This window comes from Ornithodoros turicata, chromosome 6, assembly GCF_037126465.1.
Source record: "Ornithodoros turicata isolate Travis chromosome 6, ASM3712646v1, whole genome shotgun sequence".
Classification (NCBI taxonomy): domain Eukaryota; kingdom Metazoa; phylum Arthropoda; class Arachnida; order Ixodida; family Argasidae; genus Ornithodoros; species Ornithodoros turicata.
This window is the reverse complement of record NC_088206.1, coordinates 74484877-74507289: the sequence shown is the minus strand read 5'-3', so window position 1 is coordinate 74507289 and position 22413 is coordinate 74484877. Positions and strand designations below refer to the sequence as shown.

The 22413-nt window shown below is 42.2% G+C and overlaps 1 protein-coding gene across 7 annotated transcripts in view; it reads left to right on the top strand.

Annotated features, from left to right (window-relative positions):
• The window catches only part of LOC135397425 (Fanconi anemia group M protein homolog), a 42142-nt gene that overhangs the window by 9195 nt on the left and 10534 nt on the right, over nt 1-22413 (top strand). For all 7 annotated transcript variants that reach the window (XM_064629034.1, XM_064629032.1, XM_064629029.1 and 4 more), the window contains 10 exons: nt 2306-2582; nt 10230-10267; nt 10392-10469; nt 10631-10751; nt 10834-10943; nt 11411-11485; nt 11720-11899; nt 13474-13533; nt 15313-15521; nt 18837-18916. In XM_064629034.1, coding sequence (XP_064485104.1) covers nt 2306-2582; nt 10230-10267; nt 10392-10469; nt 10631-10751; nt 10834-10943; nt 11411-11485; nt 11720-11899; nt 13474-13533; nt 15313-15521; nt 18837-18916 — 1228 coding nt within the window. The remainder of the gene's footprint in view (nt 1-2305; nt 2583-10229; nt 10268-10391; nt 10470-10630; nt 10752-10833; nt 10944-11410; nt 11486-11719; nt 11900-13473; nt 13534-15312; nt 15522-18836; nt 18917-22413) is intronic.

The window sequence follows — 22413 nt, the reverse complement described above, 5'->3', positions numbered from 1 at the left end:
GAGTTACTGAAACAAGCAAGAGATTTTTTAGATATAAATCGCTAAATCTTGCAATGCAAGTGAGCCGAAACTTGAAAAAGTGCAACAGGCGTTCGTAGAGTTGTAGCATGTTTTGTAGCGATGAAGCTGATTGGTGTAAATGCTGATTGGTTGGGCATGTAGGCTGTTTTCTGGGCCAGATAGGCAGAAAATCATGTCTTTTATGCGTTTGAGAGGGGCGTAGTCGCGGCTTCAGCTCATTTGCATATCAAAATTTGACAGTTCATATCATGAGGCATGTACTCCTTTTAGAATTAAAAAAAAGTGGATGAATTCAAATAAAAATTGCTTCCAATTCTGCACATTTTCCGGAAAAGATGTAGTTAAAAAGGTAGCTAATGATTTTTAGGTATTTAGTCTCCCAGTGATTGCATGCGCTTTCCCACAGGATGTCCTCCTAGACCCATAATCTGCCAGCACAAATGGCATCAGTGCTGCTCTCAGAGCTTTCCCTCTAGGTACTGAACCAAGTGGAAAGCACCCATGACAGCTAGATGTGAAAGATTCCCCAGCATTTTGCTAGATACAACTACCATGATACTTCAAGGAGCTAAGAAAGCCGTCTCAAATATTTACACATTGGCATATTGTGAATGGATGTGACTTGGCTTGGCAACTACCACAAAAAATTTCTCTGTATGCAATATTTTTCCTAGAAAAAAAAAATTTTTCACCCGAACATTGATGCGTGCGTTCCCGCTAAACTTACTTTGCACAGTGAAAAGAAGGGAAAACGTTACCAGTGATGTTATTACGGTCACAAAAGTAACCATGGTCCAATTGGGGCTGGCGCGTTACGCTTTCTTTTCTTTTTTTCTTTCCGTTTCTCTCCCAGTTCTTCCTGTGTAGCAGATTGTTTTTCTAAACCAACCAACGGGGTGTACCCTAATGACATCAAGGTGACCATGACATCAGGGTGTCCTTTTTTCTTCAATGCAGATTTTTCAGAAAAAAAACTAAGGGCTAGAGACATGCCGTTTTCACTTCTATCATCTCTGGGCCGGCTGACATTCTTGGCCATCTGTGCCTCAACCGTCGAATGACTAATTACCTAACATGTTAATTAACCTTTCAATTATAAAAGCTACGAAGTTGTCCCAATGAGAACATCTATTCCTTTTGGTCACCTGATATCATAGTAATTTCCAGAATGACTAGTTTGGTAGATCGTCCACAAAAAATTCCTGAAGGAACACAATTTTTTTCCTTATTTTGTTCATCGCACATCTTCAGAGACTTGTCTTTCCTTCACCCCCAATGTGAGAGGGTGAAAGAGCACACTGTCGCCTAAAGACTAAAAGAAAACAGAAAATGCAACCCAAGATAAGGGCAGTTCCGATAGCATCACCCGATACGTGTGTTTTTGTTTTGTTTCCACTAGTTAAAGTTCATCTTCCATGTATGAGATGGCACTGTGCTCCTTCACCCTCTCACATCTGGGGTGAAGAAAAGACCGTCTCCGAAGATTCGCAATAAACAAAATAAAAAAGAAGAAAAAAGTGTTCCTTCACAAATTTTTTGCGGACGATCTTGCGAACATATTTTTGTTCTGAAAACAGCTTCGACATCAGGTGACCCAAAGGAACAGACATTCTCATTGGAACAACTTCGTAGCTTTTATAATTAAAAAGTTAACGATTTTTGGTGATTAGTCATTCGGCGGTTGAGCAACAGATGGCCAAGAACTACTGCCGGCCCAGAGATGATAGAAGTGAAAACAGGATGTCTATAGCCCTTATAATTTTTTATGAAAAAACTGACACCCTATACATGGGAGAAGAGGATTTCACCCTTCTTTCCCTCTCCCAAATGCACTACCCCTCCTCTGGCTATGCCACTGACTTAGCATAATGCATTTTGATAGGCAGGTTTTGGGCTTGGTGTAAAGAGAGGGTAGCGACTTAAGTGCTGCTCCAGTGGCCAATAGGAGGCTTATTTTTTGCAGTGCTTCTTAGCACTTGGGTAATGAAAGCAAGGAAGACAATGAATACAAGGAATTAAGCACTCCAGATAATTTAATTTTAGTAAACATGAGCAGGGGCCTTTGTGCTGTATGAGCATTCACAAACAGCTTTAAAGCTGTGCCATATGAGTAAGCTAATACATTGTTCATACAGGCAATCCAGCTGGTTGCAAACTGGATCATTTCCCTTGCTACAATAAATATATAAACTGTTCAATGGGCCAAACAAGTAAACCTTTTGCGGTAGCATTTGTACTTGCACTCTTAATAATGTACCTTTCTTAATGTTGTGTCTGATTGCAGGTTGAGATTGGTTTCATTGAAGGGCTGCCCATTGTTGAAGGCGTGTCCCATTCGACTCCAATTACTTCACCAAAAGTTTCCTCACTCACAAATGGAAAACTGTTGGAAGACAGCAAGGAGCTCTTCCAGCATGCCCAATGGGACAAGCAGTCACGGAGCAAACCGGACTTGGAACTGGAGGTTGACCTCAGTGAGTGGGATGACGAGATGCCATCCTGTCAAGTGAAAACCGATCAAGTATTTAGGGGCGGAACACTTTCTGCAGGGAGTGGTTCAGGTGAGTTAATTTATTTTCTCCTATTCTTTATGTCGCTCTGTGTTTGCTGCTTTGGTAACATTTTCTCTGTTTAGAGGTAGGTGTTCCTTCCTCTTTCTGCATTAGGCACAGATGGTAGTTTTTGAGTGCTGCAGTGGCTTCCTGTTACAAGGGGCATTCAATAAGTTCTAAGACCCCAAATGTCAATGCACCTCACACATCACTTTCTAAGTTCTCTGATTCCGAAAGAGAATAAACTGTTTTCGTGCCCCTAGATATAATGTTCACATGCCTCTTTGAGCTTATCATCATCGAGAAATCACTGTCCGCGAAAGTTAATCACGTTCAAATGTCAAAACAGGAAGATGTCACTGGGGGCAAGGCCTGGAAAATAGGCTGGGTGGTGGGCGACTTGGAACCTGCATTCCCGTCTTGCACAACACAGGCTGGAGCATTGTCATGAAGCAGCAAATTTTTTTTGTTCAATTTTTTTCCGCCACTTTTCTTTCATGACCTCACGCAAACGAACCAGCACTTGGGCATAACAGGCCCCTGTTATCATAGTTTTGCATGGTAGTAATCGATTAGCAGAGTACCATATCATCTCAGAAAAATGTTGCCATGATTTTTCCTGAACAGACTGCCTTGAATCGTAGAGGAGAATTGTTGTGCTTCTAGGCCATGCTCTCTTGCTTGCTTGCAAGGTTTCAGTGATAGATCCAGGTTTATCTCCAGTCACCAATCGCCTGTGAAGGCAGTTTTCGTCAGCGTTCATAATGGCTAGCATTTTAGTGACAACAATTCCTTAATTTCAAACGTCAACATTTTGGGCACCCAACGCGAACAGACCTTGCACATACCCAAATATTCACGCAAGATCTACTGTATTATATTGAAAGCACCCCAACTTGAGTGCCGAAATGCTCCCCACACATTAAACACCAACACTTTAGCACCATGGCCGGATCGTGCGACTCCTCATATAGCGCGCAGTCAATGAGATGGAGCACCTGGCACCAGAGTAATGAAAGACGAATGTGACGGACATCGAGGAGTATTTCGTGCATGCTGGAGACCATTTGATGTTGGAGAATCTCAACGTTCGATTTCAGAGGGATCGCCATGAAGATCTCGGAATAAAATTAAAGTTATGTGTACGTTGAGTGTTGGTTTCCAATTTTCCCCTGCATATTGAATGCACTACCTCAATGGCGTAATGTTTTTGGGTAAAAAGTATGCGTCTTATACGCGAGTAAATAAACTATTCTGTGAACCCAGTACCAATGCCCAGTTGTGTAGCAACCTACTTTAGCAACTGTCACATGCCTGTTGCACCAGACAAGTTGGTACCTGTTGGTACCAGGCCTGTTGCCAGGTTGGTAAAGGCCTGTTGGTACCAGACAAGTATCAGACCATCAAGTCCATCAGTACCATAATGTACAAATTCAGTTTGTATCACTTCGCGGTTGACCAATAACCATTTGATGGTTTTAAAAAGTGAAAAGTAATTATGTTTATATTTTTTAGCAAGTATTTCTAGCAAGTGCTAGTTATGAAACCCGCGAGTTAATTGCTTACTCGTGAATATGAATTGAACGAGATGACGTATTTTGAATTTACATGCAAACATGGAATGAATTCAATTACCCTACCCGATCGAAAAATCCATCAGAGCCAATCCTAATGGAACCATTAGGCCAATAAGCCTATCGTAATTTCAGACATCTCCAATAGGACTAACGGTTTAGCGGTTTGATGGGACCATTAGGACGTGTCTACTGGGAGCTCCACAAAAGTAAAAAGTAAAATACAATTTGTTTCTTTCTGTCTTTTTTCTGAACCCTGTCATGACATAATTTAATTTCTCTTGCTTCAATTCTTTCTTTTGTTTCCAAGACTTTTCAAAATATGCAATGTGTGCTGCATTTCAAGAAGTGAACAGAAAAAGTAAAAAATAAAATAAAATAAGCGCTCTCCAGAACTGAACCAAAACCTCAGTTAGGATGGCAGTATCCATTTCCTTTGATGCAGGCTTCAAAGTGGAGGTGGATGCAGACAGCACATATACTACATTTATAGCTTGCCTTCAGTGATTTGGTGAATCCGATAGCCCTGTTTGCTGCCGCGGTTAAACAGAAGGGGTGAGGTGTCTAAATTCATTTAATTTACTCACACACGCAACATTGAAGTGAGGAATGGCTTGGGGCATCAACTGAAGACTACCACGCTTATTTTATTGTGTTTATTTTTTACTCATTTTGGTTTAGATAGTCTGTAGATCCATTGAGAATCGATCTTCTGCAGTGCAATATCGCGTTTTTTTCTCTCTTGCAACACTCCATTTCATCAGAGAATTCCGTCAAGACTAGGAAAATTTTTTAAGCTGCCAATATGCGACATCCGGCGGATATACGGAAAGCGACGTCCTCCTATGAAGCTCCCAGTCGTTTCATGGATGCTCGCATGGCACGTGGCCTTTTACAGAAAGTGGTTAAAAATTGGGATGTTCGATATTTCTTACTTTAAAAGCAATAAGAACCCCCGTGCCAGAAAACAAACAAAAGGACGACACAACACACAGCACAGACTGACGAACAAGATTAACCTAGCCAGATTAACCTAAATCAGTGGCGTCAAAACTATTTTACCACTGGGGGAGCAGAAAAAAAATGCCACCATAAACATCATCATCATCATCATTTATTTTTCTTGTGGGGTCATGCAGGCAATACAGGGGTGCATAATGTAAAAACCCCAAGACTAGGGAACACGAACGGACAAACACGAAGTCTCAAACACAGCTGAAAATTTTACTTCACATACAAGAAATATATACAGACAGACGGTAGAGAAACAACCAGTAGAGGGCAAAATAGGAGGTCATTTCGGGAGAACAAGCAGTCTGTTCAAGGCCGGACTGAGGATTACGCATGGGTTGCTGACACAGTTCCCACAAGGGGTTATGAAAAGGGTCTCTCTCAAAAGCCTTCTGTGAGGGTCCACTTCGGATGCCTTTACAATTGTTTCATCCCATAGAGGGAAGCAATCTGAGCATTCTTCCAAATGTATGGCAAATTCAGAATTTGAAGCTTTATTTTTTACTTTTAATGAGTGCTCTCTCAAACGATCATTTAAGCAACGTTTTGTCTGGCCAATATAACAGAAACCACAAGCTAGAGGGATCTGATAAACAACGTTTGAAGAACAAGGGACAAATTTATTCCGGTGATTCTTACAAGTAACTTCAGGTTTGGCGAAAGGCGTGAGGCGGTCAAGACAGAAGTTATTCTTGAAAACAAGGTTGACCTGAAATTTCTTCGCAACGGCTAACAAGTTGTGAGACACCTTGTGAAAGTAAGGTAATACCACACGTTTGGGGACAGAGGGCTTAGTTTCAGGCGAACCAGGAAGCAAGGTGTTTAACAAAACATTTAAAGCACCAAGTAACGTGTGATGGGGGTAACAAGCATCATTCAAACGGAGAAGCTGACTCCGCAGAGGGATTGATATGATGACAACAAGACTTTTTTACGGCATTTGATAGGATACCTGTGATAAATCCCATTTTACAGTTTTAGAGTGGCGACTTGAAGTGGGCAAAATGGGTTTAGCTTGAGATTTGCCATAAGACCAACAAAGAGCGGGTTGTAACAAAAGCCTGATATCCAGAAACTGAAGCACGCCAACAGTGGGGAACTCAACAGTGAACACAAGCTCCGGGGCCGCGGACACAACTACATTGATCAATAACACTCTCGTTGGTGGAAACGAAAACCTTCTACATCTAAAAAAGAAAAACATATACAAACCTTCTTACAACGACATCATTTGAAGACAGAGAGAATATAAAGGATAATACAGCATTGTCAATTACACTCAGGTAAATCTCAGAATGAACAGGCACGATACTTGAGCCAATACAGATACCATTTTTTTGGGTGTACAGATGCCCGTTAATACTTATGGCAGTTGATTTCAGATAAAGTTCTAGTAAGCGCAAAAATTCGGTCACAGATATACCAACTTTCCATTGAAAGCGCACAGAATTATCTTCAAGAAATCTGAGTACTCTATTCAACAACACATTCTCTTGCAATGAATAGTATGGATCCTTGATGTCTAAGGAAAAAGCAAAGCATTTCTTTTCATGAAACAATTGTAAATCCGAAATAAGTTGTTTGGAATTTTTCAAAGTTAATGTGCTAGGGACAAAAATAGAGGAAAACCCATTTTGCAAAAAGGTCGAAACAATTTTTTGCCAGGTTTGATTCTCATTGATTACGATTCTAAGCGGCATGTCCACCTTGTGATCCTTGAGCAGGAACTTTACAGCGAAAGTTCCACGAGAAGCAGAGCGTATACAGTTTCATAGGCCAGTCAGATCATTGTCAAGAAGAATAGAGCATATCGACTTCTTGATCTTGTCTAAATCATGATTATACGGTTTCAAAACATTTCCAACAGCTGCCGACCTCTAGATGCAAAAACATTTTCGGGTAGAACAGCGAATTTTGCAGACTTATCAGTTTGCAACAGACATAAGTTCTTCTCAGACAATTCATTACGAACTAACTTAACTGGAGAGAGATTACGGTTTACGGGACGGTATTTAGAACTCAGAGTGTGCGAAATGAGGTGTACTGCCTGAGTAATGAAAGACGAGGATAAGGAAGGATCAATTATGACAGACGAAACCTTATAAATGCAAGCAGCTGCATCTAAACAGGAAGGAGTCAAGTTTAAACAAAACTTAGGGCCCTTTGATAAAATCGCAGTTGTGCGGGCAGACACGGGAGCACAAGTAGGGTTTATAAAACACGAAGGCGGCACTTTTTTCGGACTTGGCTGATGAGCAGGAGCACCTTTATAGGACCTTTAGCACCTTTGTAGCACCTTTAGGAGCCAGGAGCACCTTTATCTTTTCAAAAATACAGGACTTAGGAGTTGCTAACAGGAGGGACTCTTGATAAGTATTGTGCTTTCAAAAAGATAAAGTTACTAGGCAGGCTTGAGGGCGTAAAAGGGTAACCTTTCAAAAAAGTGCATTGCTGGCTCAGGTTATATTAGATTTCAAGGTTCTTTTACTTATGTCAGTTAAAAGATTCAAAGTTCAATAGGACCGTGAGGGCAAGCCCTGTGCATAAGAAGCGCCTGCCATAAGAAGCAGGTCTGTTAATAAAAATCTTGTTCGTCAGTCTGTGCTTTTGTTTGTTTCCCAGCACGTGTGTTTTTATCGCTTTTAATACCTTTTAGGGCCAGCCCTCACTTTGCGACTCCCAACGCGACGTCGTGAGCGGGCGGCAGAAACAGACACGCAGTTCTGGAGTCGGGAGAGGAGAGACGTCGAGCCAGAAAAATTGCCGAACTTCTTTCACGACATCGACAAGAGCTACTGAGACCGATAGCTGGCAACCAATAAGGTGACACAGAAAGGCCTCGCCTCCTGATTTTTCGTCTGCTTTGGGCCACTGTGGTGGGAACATGAAAATCGTGCGCTCTCATGTCTGCTCACGACGTCGCGTCGCCTAGTGAGAGCTGGCCATTATAGGCTGCGAGTGTCGCGCGATGCTCAATCGTCTTTACACACTAGGGCGTTTGCAGCTTGAGTCTCTGAGAGCGGATCAGTTTTAAATAAGTTTTATGGGGGTCACATGTCACGAACGACTGCATCTTGAATTAGAATTATTAGAATTCCGAGAATTGTATCAGAATATTCCAAACCATAATGAGTAAGACAGCATAAAAAATTAGTATCCTGACGGTCGGAGGTCTATCAGCCTGTCAGGACAATGCGAGCTGCCATATTGAATACTGGAAGAACGTCGGCTACAGCGTTGCTCATTTTTTATAACAACTAGAACTTTCAACACAAGGAAACACTAAAGGACAAGACTAGGACAGGACGCAGGTTCCGTCTTAGCTTTTCCGTCTAGCTTAGCAGTTCTGTCCTTTACGGCGTCCTGCATGGAGCATTTTGACGATAATATGCTATTCTATATCTCTGATGTCCCGTTAGGGGCCCCTGATCTACAATGAGGCATCACCTATTCGACCGCAAAGTGTCGTTGATGTACCATTAAGTTCTCCTGTGGGACCACTAAGCTGTTTTGATGGTCCATCAAAATATTCTAATGGACCACTAGGATTCCTGATGGAGTCTTGGTGGATTTTTCGATCAGGCAGTGCACTGGGCTCTGGTGGTAATCTTTGGGCATGCAAAAAAGCATGATTTCATACGAAAAGGCCAACAGATATGATATATTTCTGAGAACTCCTCTCTGCATTCAGAAATGTCATATGTAAAAAACCTAGAACAGAAAGTGCAATGCAAAACTTATTTTTCTATGTAGCTTTGTTACCTGCAGTAAAATAATCTGTTACGTAAAAAACGTTCCATTTTTAACGTATAATAATTCAAAGTGAACCAGATATTGTGAAATACAATAATTGCGGAATGATTAAAAAAGCACTTGAATCGTGGCTTAGGAGAATAGAAAAGATACAAGTCACCCTACTGCCTATCCCAGTCACAGCGTGTATGTCTCTCCATTTTCAACTTTTAACTGCATACTGCAGCTTTTAAGCATAACATAAAAGCACTAGTATAGTTTTTAGTAACTTGTCTTGTAACTTTGAGCCTGTTTTCTTCTTCAAAAATGCCCATTCAAGGAAAAAATATTCATTTATATTTTCTAATTTTTGTCTGCAGTCCAAGTTGTGTACTTGACGGGAAAGTGCTAGGAAAAAGTACTCTACAGTACAAAGCACACAAGTTGAAATGTAATTCATGTAAGGTATAAGTACTGAAAAATGTACTAAAGTAACTTGAGTACTGCTCATCACTGACTGCATCATACTGAGGCTTAGAACTTATTGAACGTCCCTCGTAAATCTCGCTTGTGAGGAACAGTAAATCTGCAGACTTGAATGTGTGCTCTGTAGTCATCTACCAAAGGGCAAATTTTTATATATGCTCCCACAAATGCTTTCCATTTGGAGTTTCCACAAAAAGCTGTGAAATAGCCTTAATGCAGCTCAGAATATTTTATCTCTGTCAACATATTTCGCATGTACTGGCTCACAAATGCACTCCAATCTTGAATACGGGCGAACAGCTGCAAAAAACAACCAGTTGGTTCAAAAATGTGATGATGGAATTAGGCATGTGCGAATATTCCAATTTTTGAAACACTGAAGCAAATAATTCTATATTCAGTTTGGCTTCCAAATTGAATGCGGAATTCTGCTTTCCAGCTTTGAATCGAATCCATGTTCTTTCCAAATAGAATATATTACAATAGTTCCCAAGCTACACACATAAGGCCAACACATGAAACAACCTGAGCGCTTGTCCATATTCTGATCCATATGAATATATTGTGTATGCATACATGCTGAACATATGTTTATATCCATATATGCATTGCACGTGCATCTAGTCCAATTGTACTACTATTCGCTTCGTATTCGCTTCGGTTTTATAACAATTCGCCTTGTATTTGCCTTAGCTATGTATCTATTGACTTCGTTAGGTACCTATTTGCTTCGGCTTTAAGATACTAATTATTTGCACATGCCTAGAGAGATTGGGTATGTTGTTGCCCAGTTTGAAAGGCTGTAATTGTTGAATTTTCACCGTTTGAGAGAAGTATATTTTTTCTCATACAGATGATGATTGTCCTGTTGGGAAAGCCCCTCACCAAAGGGTAACTCACATACTGTTTATACACAGGTTCCAATTCTTTTGCTAAAAAAGCTTTGGACCAGCATAATTTTTTGTAGCTGTAGCTGTAGCATAATCTTTTGTATCTGTCCCCTTGAAATGCACAGAAAAGAAAAGTAATCAACAGGCTTGTGAGCAGTGAGGATGAAAGCCAAGATGCACAAAGGAACCCCACAAAGAAAAAGGTGAATAAACATTTTTTTCACAAAGTATGTGTTATTTTGTATTTTTGAACACTGCATATTGAAAATTGCTTTGTGGAGCATGAAAAGTGTCTACAAACATAGCATTTTATAATGGCAACAATTCGATGCCCCCCCCTTCTTCTTTTTTTTTTTTTCTGTAGAAGGCACCTTGCAAATTTTTAGAGGATGAAGCCGAAGTATCATCAGGAGCTTCCGAAGACGATTCGGAAGGTAGCAGTTTGGACTCCTTGGATGGGAGTTTCATCGACGATGAAGAAGAAAGTGCGTTTTTCTGTTCCCTAATTCATTGTCAGAACAAATGTTTTTGCATCGAAAAAGTTCGTGAAAATAGTTTCCCTGACAGCGTCGTCCCCAATAGAGGCCTTTTACATGCAATCTACCAAGAGCTTCATCCAACAGGGCCAGTTCAAGATTGGCTATCGAGCTTCACCATTGAATGACGTTTACTCTCAGGTGAATCATAAGCGTTTTCAGTAAACTCTTGTGACATCTGCTTAATGGTAATGGTAATGGTAGTGTGTATTACACATGAAGTTAATCTGCCTGTGGCATCTGCTTGCTCAGAAGAACACTGAAAAAATCTTTGTGTACTGATCTTCTGGTTTCCAAGTCAAACTCCGCAGAGCTATAGACAGACTCCTGTCAACATGACGCTCAGCAGGCTTAAAATGTGCTTTCTTAAATATTGTTTGCATAATGAGCAGTGAAAGGAGCACAAATTAAAGAAGGTGTGTGCATTTGAGTTCTAGGTTCAACTGCAGACAGCACTACCCAAAACTGATGAGCAATGGCAATAAAGACTAGACTTAATGTGAACAGCAATGGCATAGCAAAACCAGACCATAGGTTGCATGCAACCAAAGGTCTCTGGTAGATTTTCCGACAGCAGGTTTCAAGCTAGATTGTACATCTCACTACAGGTGGTTTCCCAGGATATATCGGACTATCTCCAGGACAGCTTCTGTGTGAAGGAAGATGAAATACCGAAACGCCAGGTACCCCAGACACTTTTTTGCAGCTCCCACGAATGGTTTTGACCCAAACAGATGAGCGCTTTATGTCATGGCAGAATTAAGGGTGCTACAAACAGATGATGGCACTGACACACAGATAGCTTTATGCCACAGCCTAAAAGGATTGGTTCTGACACCTGCCACCTCATAATAAATCGGCACATATCAAACATTATGCAGTTATGTATTTATGGTCCATTATGTCTCAAAATGCAGAAGCGCAACAAATCTCGGAGACAACTCGTCACTTCATTTCATACTGTGAGAGTGCCATACAGCATCAACTACAGCCAGAGGACCTCCAGAATAGCACAGAAAAAGGTGCCGATCAGAGTGCTTGAAGAGCCAGAATGTCTCCAGCAGGAACTCAAATTGGAGCAACACAGATGTCAAAGTGTGAGGCACTTGTCAGTTTCTCATTAACCGCCAGAGAGATGACAGTTATACTGTAACCCATATCTGAATTTTGTGTTGATACCAAAAATGAACATATGGCACAAGCCACTCTGTTGGTGCAACAAGTTACGTACAACCTCCATCATCATCAACAACACCCTCATTGTTGAAGTCGTTTTTCCTTTTTTATGTTGTTAGTTCTGAAGACTACGTTGATGCTGACTCTGCTGAAGCGTTAGTCTCGATCGTAGATGAGTTTGCGTCTTTGCCTCTACTAGGTATTCAGTATTTCCTATATGTATTAAAGATATTCATAGTCGATGACACGAGTATTGAAAGATAAGCTCTTGCAAAGTGCTCGAAGCCGAGCGTTTGATTTCGGCTACACGCAAATGAGCTCCGCCTTTCTAGATGCACTTCTATGTACGTGTCACGTTAGGCATCTACCAACCTGGAAAATTGAGAATTATCAAGCAATTTGCAATACAGCAGCTGAAGCCAGGGAAAATCGCAGACAGGTGCCGTGATGATGCGTGAATCGCAATATTCAATAAATGATCTGTTTACCTATTATGAGGGATCTGTGTCAAAATGTAGCAGCAGGCACCAAGTTCTCTTTTGTTTTGGTCAGGGAATTCGCTTGAAAGGGTCAGTGAAAACCTGGAAAAGTCAGGCAACTTGAAGGCTGAAATTTGGTAGACGCCCTGGGGGTTGTGTAGTGAAGTGCTAGGGAAAAACCCTGCAAGGCATCAGAGACGATTTCTGAGCACTCATTGCTGCTTTCTGAAATATCTCATTTTTGAAACAGTAATACTTATAGACTGGTCAACTACTCAGAAATGTATTTGCACTAGTACTTCAGTACTTGGTTACTTCAAGTACTCCCTATCACCGACATATGTACTGACCATTTTGTTTTAAACTTTTACAGGGTTTAAAAATACATATAATAAATATGAGCGCTACCAAGATACAGTTTTTACGGGTGGATTATGCAGACAGGCAGACATCCTGTCGGAAGCATGTATTTTCGGTTTCGGCTCATTTGCATGGCAAAATTTAGTGATTTATCTATAAGCATGTGGTCATTTGAGGATGTTTAAAGAAGAGGGAGGAAATAATGACTGATCGCAATAGACGATTTGAAGAAATCCCAGTTCTCCTTGTGCGTGCATTTAATCTTGGGTGATTATTGTCTTGAGGCAGGGAGAACAGTCCTTGATGTTTTGTTTTTGCTGAGCTTGACACCTTAATTAAAACATCCCTTCTCTTCCTTTCTGATAAGCAAGTTAGCGGCGCTAAGCTCTCTGGGATTTTCTCAAGTAATCTATTCTGCTATTCTCGAGTGTTGAATCCTCTGATTTTAGAACGGGAGTCACTGCCTGGGGAAGAGTCTACTCCCTTGACTCTCGAGTTGCTCGAGTTGAAAATGAACACAACCCAAGTTACTGAGTCAAATTCTCTCATGGCAACCACACGAGGTGGCTACTCCCAGATTGTTGTGGGATGTGTTTTACACAGCAGTGCTATTTGCAATAAATATGTAAATGTAAGATTTTGCTTCCTTTGCACAGGGCACAGCTGAAGGTAGCATGCTAGTCATTGCTGACACAAGAGTTATCGTTTCAAACCCGGTACGTCTACCTGTTAGTCGTGTCCATGTTTGTTATGATTTTATCCATTTTAAGATGTGTGACCAACCTACCCAACTTTTAACTCTTTTTAATGTCCTTTATTCGAGACACTTGAAGCTGTTAATGTATGTTAAAAAAAAAAAACTCTGGAAGCTTCATTGAAGGTGTGACTACAAATGCCTTTTATCATTTGACCTCCTCTCAAATTGCTGCTATACATAGTTTTAGCTAATGGGACAAGGCGGGGTACTGTAGTTCGTAATATCCAATACCTGCAAAAGTTTGCAACCCAAGAGACTAGACAAGACTCTTTATGAACAAACTACTGACACAGATAGCTGCATACACCCAACTGAAGTTTATTGTTGGCAGGTTCTGCTTTAAACATTGCCTGGCTCGCATAACAGGTGCGGTAGCCAAGGAAGGAATGAATACAACAAATTGCTCGTTTTGAATGACCACGTACAGAAGAAACATCTAACAGAATGATGCATAATGTAAAACCCCCGAGACTAGAGAACACGAAAGGACACAGTTCCCCGGGGGTTTTACATTATACATCATCTTCACCAGCTCACTTGCTTCCTAGCCATTTTTTCATTATCTGACAGAAGTCACACCACTTCACTTTTTTTTCATTTTTTTTTTCATTTTTGCCATTTTACTAATTCGTGGTGCAGTCATAGTTAAAGTATGCATGGACATTTGGCAGTGATGTTTGCAAAGCCAATCTACATGTGTTTGTATTTGTCACTTAGCCATAATTAATTGCGTTACTTGTCACAATGGCCACCTCCCAAGAAAGTATTAAACAGGAGGAATCATTCACCAATGTCATCTTGACACCCACAAAACAGAATCCTCTCTCGTCAGAACTTTTTCGTCATAATTAATTGTTTAGTCGACCTCTGCGTTACTGAACTACTTGTAACCACGTAACTTGGACATGACTATAGTTGTGTGGTGCAGATGAACTGGATTGGTGCCACTACTGCGAACTACTATAGTTAGAGCAAATGGATCGTTTCAAAGCATTGGGCTTTGGGCGAAGAGAAGAACGTAATGACACTCAAACAAGAGTGGATGTGTGCTCGCACGACGCATTTCCCCCCATTAATGGTAGTCTGGGTACACGATAGATGCACTCCCGACCAGTGTATAACATATACATGGATCAACAGTTTCATGGAGGAGAAGAGACCAGTTTTTGTCACACGGAGGAGCATTGTGTGTGAAATACATTGCCTTATGCACCATGCGTTAGATTGGACACATTGCTCGGGAAGAAGCAAAGAGGGAAAGAGTGTTGTGTAGTGCTGCGCAGTGCTGTCAGTGGAGGCCACAACCCTGTGCAGATTACTCCTGCACCTGCGTGACTGGACTGTACTTGGCATGTGTGGGTCAGTCTAGCCTTACAGGCCAACCATGAAAAAGGAATAGAGACCCTTCAAGTGCCTTAGTGGAGGTGTATTAAGTAAAAATACTCGAAACGCACTCAATCTTGTGCATAGACTCTAATAATGTTGAAAGGATTAATACAATGAAGCTTCCAGCTTGCAAACTTGATTTAAATGCTAGTATTATGTTGTTCGCATGACTTAATCATCTTTGATATCCAAAATTACAACCTATCATTTGTATGCCCATACTATTTTTACATTTGTATGTCTTACTCCATGCTTTGACTGGAAAAGACACTCAGAAGAATGACTGCCATTTCTGTTCTACACAAATGGATTCCTTTTTTGTGACAAAGGCATTTAGGGATGTTAATTCCAGGCACTAGTCTCGGGACTCCGATCGCTGTCCGGCCTCACTGTCCAAGTGCGATCACTCTCTGCTGGGGACTTCCAACTTAGTCACCGAATGGGAGTCATTTGCGTGTCCCACCTTACAAGCCGGGACCTGCTACAGCATGTACGACGCCTGTTTGACCTTTATGATCGTCCCTGCATCATTCTGGAGCACAATCCTCATGAATGTCCAACGTGAGTTTTCGTAACACTAAAAATGGTTATGTGGATAAAATATAGATTTATCCATTGTGGAATGAAATACAAGCATTTGTCTTGGTGCAGGGAACTGAGAATTGTCTGAGAGGCATTTATCCTAGCACAAAACATGATGGTTCACCATTGTTTGGCACATCATAGCCATGGATGCTTTTGCACTCATCATCGATGCTTTGAAGATGTGGGTCAAAAGAAAACTTTGAAAAGTAATGTTTATTGAAGAAAAAAAGAAAGGGAGGTCCTCTGGGATGTCTAAAGCTCCCTATGGCATGTCTTTCTAAATTCTCCAAACTTTATTGTTGATGGAGGATAGCAGTCTACGGGCTGGAGTTTAAGTAATAATTTAAGAACATCCTCTATACATGTTATACTCTGCGTTCATCATGATGGGGCTCCATGTATGTCAACATTGCCGATTGAGAAAACATCCATCACTAGTGCTTTGAGGATAAAGTTTCTCTTGTAGTAGGTATATCAACTCCAACTGTGTCCGCCCCCAGTTCTCCACTTGGTTACCGCTGTCCAACCCCTCGGTGCTACTCTATCCATCGATGTCTCTCTTCTCGTCAATCTCGACTTGCTGGCCCATACTGCTGGTACCATCAGACCTTTGGCGCCGCTGCTCGAAATTGCCAGCCTTCTTATACCTGGTCGGGAAACCTGCCTCTTGGTGACCAGTGATGGCCAATGTCTGTTTTTCATTGCAGTTCAGATTACAGGCGTGCCATACCTAATCGATACAGGAGTCAGTATTCTTCCACCGACTCCAGCTGATCGCAGACACACACAGCCAACTCATAAACTTGAGACCATCAACTCATCACCCATCGCTTGCTATGGTCAGTGTTCACATGCCGTTCACCTTGGATTGTGACGTCAATTCACCTGGATTTTCATCATCATGGACGTGGGCCATGCTATCTTGGGCATAGACTTCTTATGGTCGTTGACTACCTCATTGATGGTATAACGGGGCTCTTGATGAACGGTGTCAAGACGTCCCTTTCATCAACTGGTATTTGTGCCACCAGCCCACACCTTTCTCGCACGTCATCAAGGACTTTCCCGAGATCACTGAACCCCTCAACCTGGAAGCTCACCACATCCTCACTGTTGGTCCACCTAATCGCCTTGCCATTGCTCGAAAGGAATTTGAGTACAAGCTTGGCATTGTGCACCAGTCATCCAGTGAATGGGTTAAGCCTTTGCACATGGTCCCAAAAAAAGGCCCTGGAGACTGGAGGCCATGTGGCGATTATTGTGCTCTCAACAACACCGTTCTGCCCCTGCTACCCCATTCTCCACATCCACGATTTTACTGCGCATCTCCACAGCGCAAACCATTTCTTCAAAGTTGAGTTGGTTAAAAAGTATCATCAGATTCCGCTTGACCCAGCCTGCATTCCAAAGACAGCCATCGTCACACCTTTCGGCCTATTCAAATTCACCCGTATGCTGTTCAGCCTCAGGAACGCTGTGCAGACCTTTTAACACTTTATGGACTCTGTCCTCCATGGTCTCAACTTCTGTTTCGCGTACATCGACAACATCTTGGTAGTGAGCCAAACACCTGAGGAACACGAGGAACACTTATGCCAACTCTTTCAACAACTACGTGAGCATGGCATCGTTGTCAACGCCGCCAAGTACAAGTTTGGTGTTAACAGGTTGGAGTTTCCTGAGACATCACCGATGGTAACGGCATCACGCCCCTCCCTTCCAAAGCCCTAGCCATTCAAGATTTCCCCAGCCTGTTTCTCGCGGAAAGTTGTGAGAATTCCTCGGCCTCGTAAATTTCTATAGGCGATTTACCCCTCATTGTGCTGAGACGCCATTGCCAACTGACATTGATGACTCCTCTAAACTTGTACCTGCTTGCTACTGTTACTTGAGAAACATTTTTCTCCTGCTCTTGATGCAACTTGAACATTCACAGCACTGGGTTCTCCACACCTGGATATCCAGAATCTTCATGTCTTTGCTTGCCATACTAATTGCTATTCTCTGACACTTTGGCTGACAGAGGTCATACATGACCGAAGACATCGCAGAAAACCACAAGATCACTTCTCCTAGCGGTATAGAATGGCTCAACTTGTCCATGTGTGGTACTTGGGTACAATGGGAAAATTCCTCAAAGTTGACAAATTGTAGGTTGCACACTGTCTCTGACTCAACACTGGATGCAACAGCAGCGCACTTTGTGCTGGACCTTTGTTGCAAAGAGCTTGCAACAAGGAACAACAACAAGGACCAACAAGTGCAAGGAACTTGCACTTCCATTCTGTCATTATCGTGAGCGTTACAATGACCGATCATTGTATTAAGACCATTCTCCTCCGACATGGCAGCTTATTGAACAAAGCGTGCACATGCGATCTTTGCTTTCCACAAAGTATTGTCAAAGGGATGGCCCTTTAGCCAGCACATCATAATGTTCCATTTGCTAGATCAAGGAAAGATGTGAGGCTGAAAAGTGGAAGTAGAAAAAACCCTTGTTTAGCCACACCTTTTCCATTCGGGGATCGTTCCAGCCAAAGGCAAGACAAAACTCCACCCCCAAGCAGGCTGGTAGGACAGCAGGACTGTTCCTCCTGATGTCTGCTCACATTACCCATGGGTCACCTATTCCATCCATTCATCCACCTGGATAAGTGAAGGCAGTGGTTCCTGGAATGTCTCCTCTGGATCTGGAATGTGAAGGCGAATTTCATAGACCTGACCCCATATTTTTTGTCTGGATAGCACGGGATGTGAAGCTTGGAGAAAATGGGGGTCGACTGTACAAGTAATTTTTTGTAAAGGCAAATTTTAAGTCCACCAATACAGAACCTCTAGTTTTAGTGCGAGCACTGATTCTATGGCCATCAATAGATATCCTCTGGACACGACATCCTTTCCTAAGAAATTCAGAAAGTTATTTATGGAAAATGCAAATAAAAACAGGAGCAACCTTGTGGGGCTTCCTCTTAGGCCGACTCTTGAAAAGATCGACCTAGTAATGTGAGTGGGAGGGCATGAAGTTTGTGTGTGACAAGCTGTTATGGTCAATAAAAATGTTTAGTGTTAACGACGTTCACCAAATGTCCATGGTGGTATTTGTGGTCTGTGTACGGTAGTTTTGTTAGGGAAGCAACCCTATGTATATACGCTATATATGTACGGAATTATTGCTGTCTTTCAATAAGTTTACTCACTGGTATTGTATCCCTAACTGCTTATGCTTATTGTTTTACATGAAAGTTGTACCCTTCCAGTACATAAGAACTTGTCTTGTCCCTTGTTTTATAGCCAAAAGAAGAGGCATTTTTACGTGACGTTGCTGCAGCTTGTTTCAACACATGCAAAGGTTCTTCTGTCGGCCTCCCAAGGTAATCTTTTTAAGTAAAGTAAGTTTTTGGCCACAGTTTCGCACAGAGGGCATTTTTTTACTTGCGTTAAAATGCCCATGGCTGAAGCCCAGTAACCTTCCCCATCTCTCTTTTGCTGTAAGGTATGAACACATAACTGTCTTTATTTAATGAGATCTGGAATGCCGTATGAACCAAAGTGTTATCCAAAGTTGCCAAGGTTTCATGATGCACACGCTGTTTTTGTCAGCTGTGAGACATTTACCTATTTTATTTATTTAGGCATACTACTGCCTTTACAGGCCAAAGTAAGAGTGGTAATACAGGTGACAAGAAGATAAGAAAATAAAAGTTAAAAGAAAAGTATAACTCAGCTATGCGAGAGAAGGTAACAATTCCACTACGTGACCACCCACATTCTGAGGAAGTGTGTTCCATTCAGATCATCTCTAAAAGCACCAAGAACAATGACGATAAACACAAACATTTCACAGCAAACACTTTCAACAAAGATTCACATTCTTTACACCTAAACATATTCTCTCTTCGAGCAAAGTTACACTAACGTGGTTATCTTTGCTTTCTGCAATTAGAAGGTCTCTAGAATTGCCCATTTGGAGTCAGCACCATATTTTCCCTTTGTAGCAGTCTCATTAAAGGTTCCCTTGATGTTCTGGTAAGGTCTCCCTCTCTGTTTTTAGATTGTATGAATGCTCATGTAACCTTGTCTTAAGGCACCTTCCAGTTTGCCCTAAGTAATGTTTTCCACAAGACAAGGGAACCTTGTACATGCACTGTGTGTTACAAGAGACGTACTTGTTTTTATGTTTCACGTCAAATTCTGGAAATTCCTTACTTCTATTTACCATTGGAATAACTGACTTTAATTTGAAGTCTCCCCCGAACACCACCTGCACTTGGTATTTAAACCACATTTCTTTAATCCACAACCCATGACCATAGGGAATAGCGACTGCCCCTTTATAAGAAATCCCCCTTGAGATGACCCAAGACCTGCCATTAGCAAGAATAATAAAGGATTTAATGAAACATAGCAGCAGACAGAGATGAACAGAAGCAGCCGTTTCCGAGGAAAACCAAAAGCAAAAACAGAACTTGTTCGCAGCTACTACCTACATCCCTCCAGCTGTAGCCATAGCGTTGCGGACTCTTCCGTGTGCGGGTGGGATAACGCATTGTCTCCGGATTCAGTTACGTACGGTGGTGATTGATGGCCGATACCGATGTCACCACAATCCCTCGGGTGGATCTCGGGCTCCCAGGATGCGTGTCTCTCCGGAAAAGGTAACGACGGAGGTAACCGTTCACGCAGTCGAGAAATGCCAACGGGAATTGCCTGTCCCTCCCAAGTCTCTACAGAGTTCCACCCCTTGATGTGGTCCTTGTGCACCCGATGCCATAGCTGGTGCTCATCTTTGACTACATAAATGACCGATCCCTGCTTAGTCACAATGATACCGATTCTCCAGTGCGCCTTCTTGCGAGCGTCCAACATCAAAACTTTTTTTATTTATCTGAAAACTCCTGAAAAGTTCGTCCTCTGGCAGTCCCATGATGCACAAACTCTCGCAAAAACGAACGGCTGACCAGGACAGATAAGATCCAACTTGTGGTGGTAGCATCGGCCGTTGAACATTTCACAGGGTGGATGTCCTGTTGTGATGTGTGATGTTACTTGATACTTGAACAAGAAGTCGCAAACATTGTCTTTCCTCCCCTCCTCTGTGAAGCGGCGAAGAGCAGTTTTGAAAGTGGGAAGAAAATTCTCTGCTAACCTGTTGTGATAGGGCAGAGTAAGTATATGCTTGATTCCATTCACTTGAAGAAACCGGCTGAAATCTTTGCGGATGAAAGGGGGGGGGGCCATTTTGGAGAAACATTTCACTGAAGGCAGTGGAGGTGTGCGCAGCTGTGGTGCTCATTAGATGCGATATCTCGGGCGACTTGCTAAAAGGTCGATCACGATCAGGTTATGCTTCCCATCCAGATCTGCAAAATCATGTAGATGTGTCCAAGGCTTTTCGGCAGGTTTCCATTGATGAAGCAGAACCGGGACTTCTTGTGCCACAACAGCAGCACATGGTCCACAGGACTTCACTTGCTTTTCAATGTCCCGATCTAGGCCAGGCCACCATAGATAAGACTTGGCTAGCATCTTCATTTTTGTCTGACCTACATGGCCCTCATGCGGGATTCTCTCAAAAGAGAATTCCAGAACTTTGGTGGAATCACTGTTTGCAGTCCCCAAAGCAGGCACCCTTTGTGCAATGTCAACCCCGTGCAGTGTACATAGTATGGCCAGCCCTCACTAACCACCCTGACCAGCAGGGAGTTTTGACACCTCAGCAATATCTTCTACCGTGATGGGCAAGGTGGAAACAGTATGATCCAGGATAGCATTCACTTCTGTGAGAAAGACGTCAAACATGCCCTTCTCCATATCTGTGTCGAAAAACTTGTCTGGGCTTTCCGGAAGTCTGGAGCGACCGTCTGCATTTCCAAACTTACATACATGTACTCTATATCAAATGTATAATTCATTAGAATCAATGCCCATCGTTGCACTCGGCTTGCCGATGTCACAGGAGCTCCCTTCTTTGAGCCAAAAATCATAGTAAGCGGCTTGTGATCAGTGTATAACGTAAATTTCCGGCCCCGTAAGTACTGATGGAACTTATTAACTCCAAAAATTATAGCAAGGACATCCCTCTCGATTTCGTTGGGCATCCGTAAGAGTTTTCGATGTTGGTACTATTGGCCTTTCTTTGCCAAGTTTGAGGCCAGTTTGATTTTGTGGTATATGACTGCTCAGAGTCCTGTAGATGGTACATCGGCGGCTAAGAAAATGGGCTTCGCAGGGTCAAAATGTGTCAGTGTGTCCGTGGAAACCAGCATTTCCTTGACCTTCTCAAACGCTTCTACACATGAACCGGTCCACTCCCAAGATGCTTCTTTCTTCAACAAATCGTTCAATGGTCAAATAACATCGGAGAGTGTCTTCAAATACTTGCCATAATGTTGCAGCATACCCAGAAAGGAGCGTAGCTGAGAGACATTCGTCGGTGGTGGCATGTTGAGAACAGCCGACACCATTTTTGGAGACGAACGAAAACCACTAGCACTGACCGCGTGCCCTAGGTGCTCCAATTCAGATTGGACAAAAGCACACCTTTCTCATTTCAGCATGAAGCCGAAATCTCGAATAATAATAATAATTGGGTGTTTACGTCGCGAGACAACTGAGCCAAAATCTCGAAGCCAACTCAAAACACTGCAGAGATTTTCCAGATGTTCAGCATCTATCCTGCCCGTGACAATAATGTCATCCAAGTAGCAGGCCACTACTCCATCATACACTGAAAAACTGACGGTGCTGAGGAAATGCCAAAAGGCGAGTTAAATTGAAAAAATCCCTCGTGCATGTTGATTACCAGGACCTTCTTGGTCATCCAATGCCAGATAAATCCAACTTTGTTTGAACAACGCTGTCCACCATT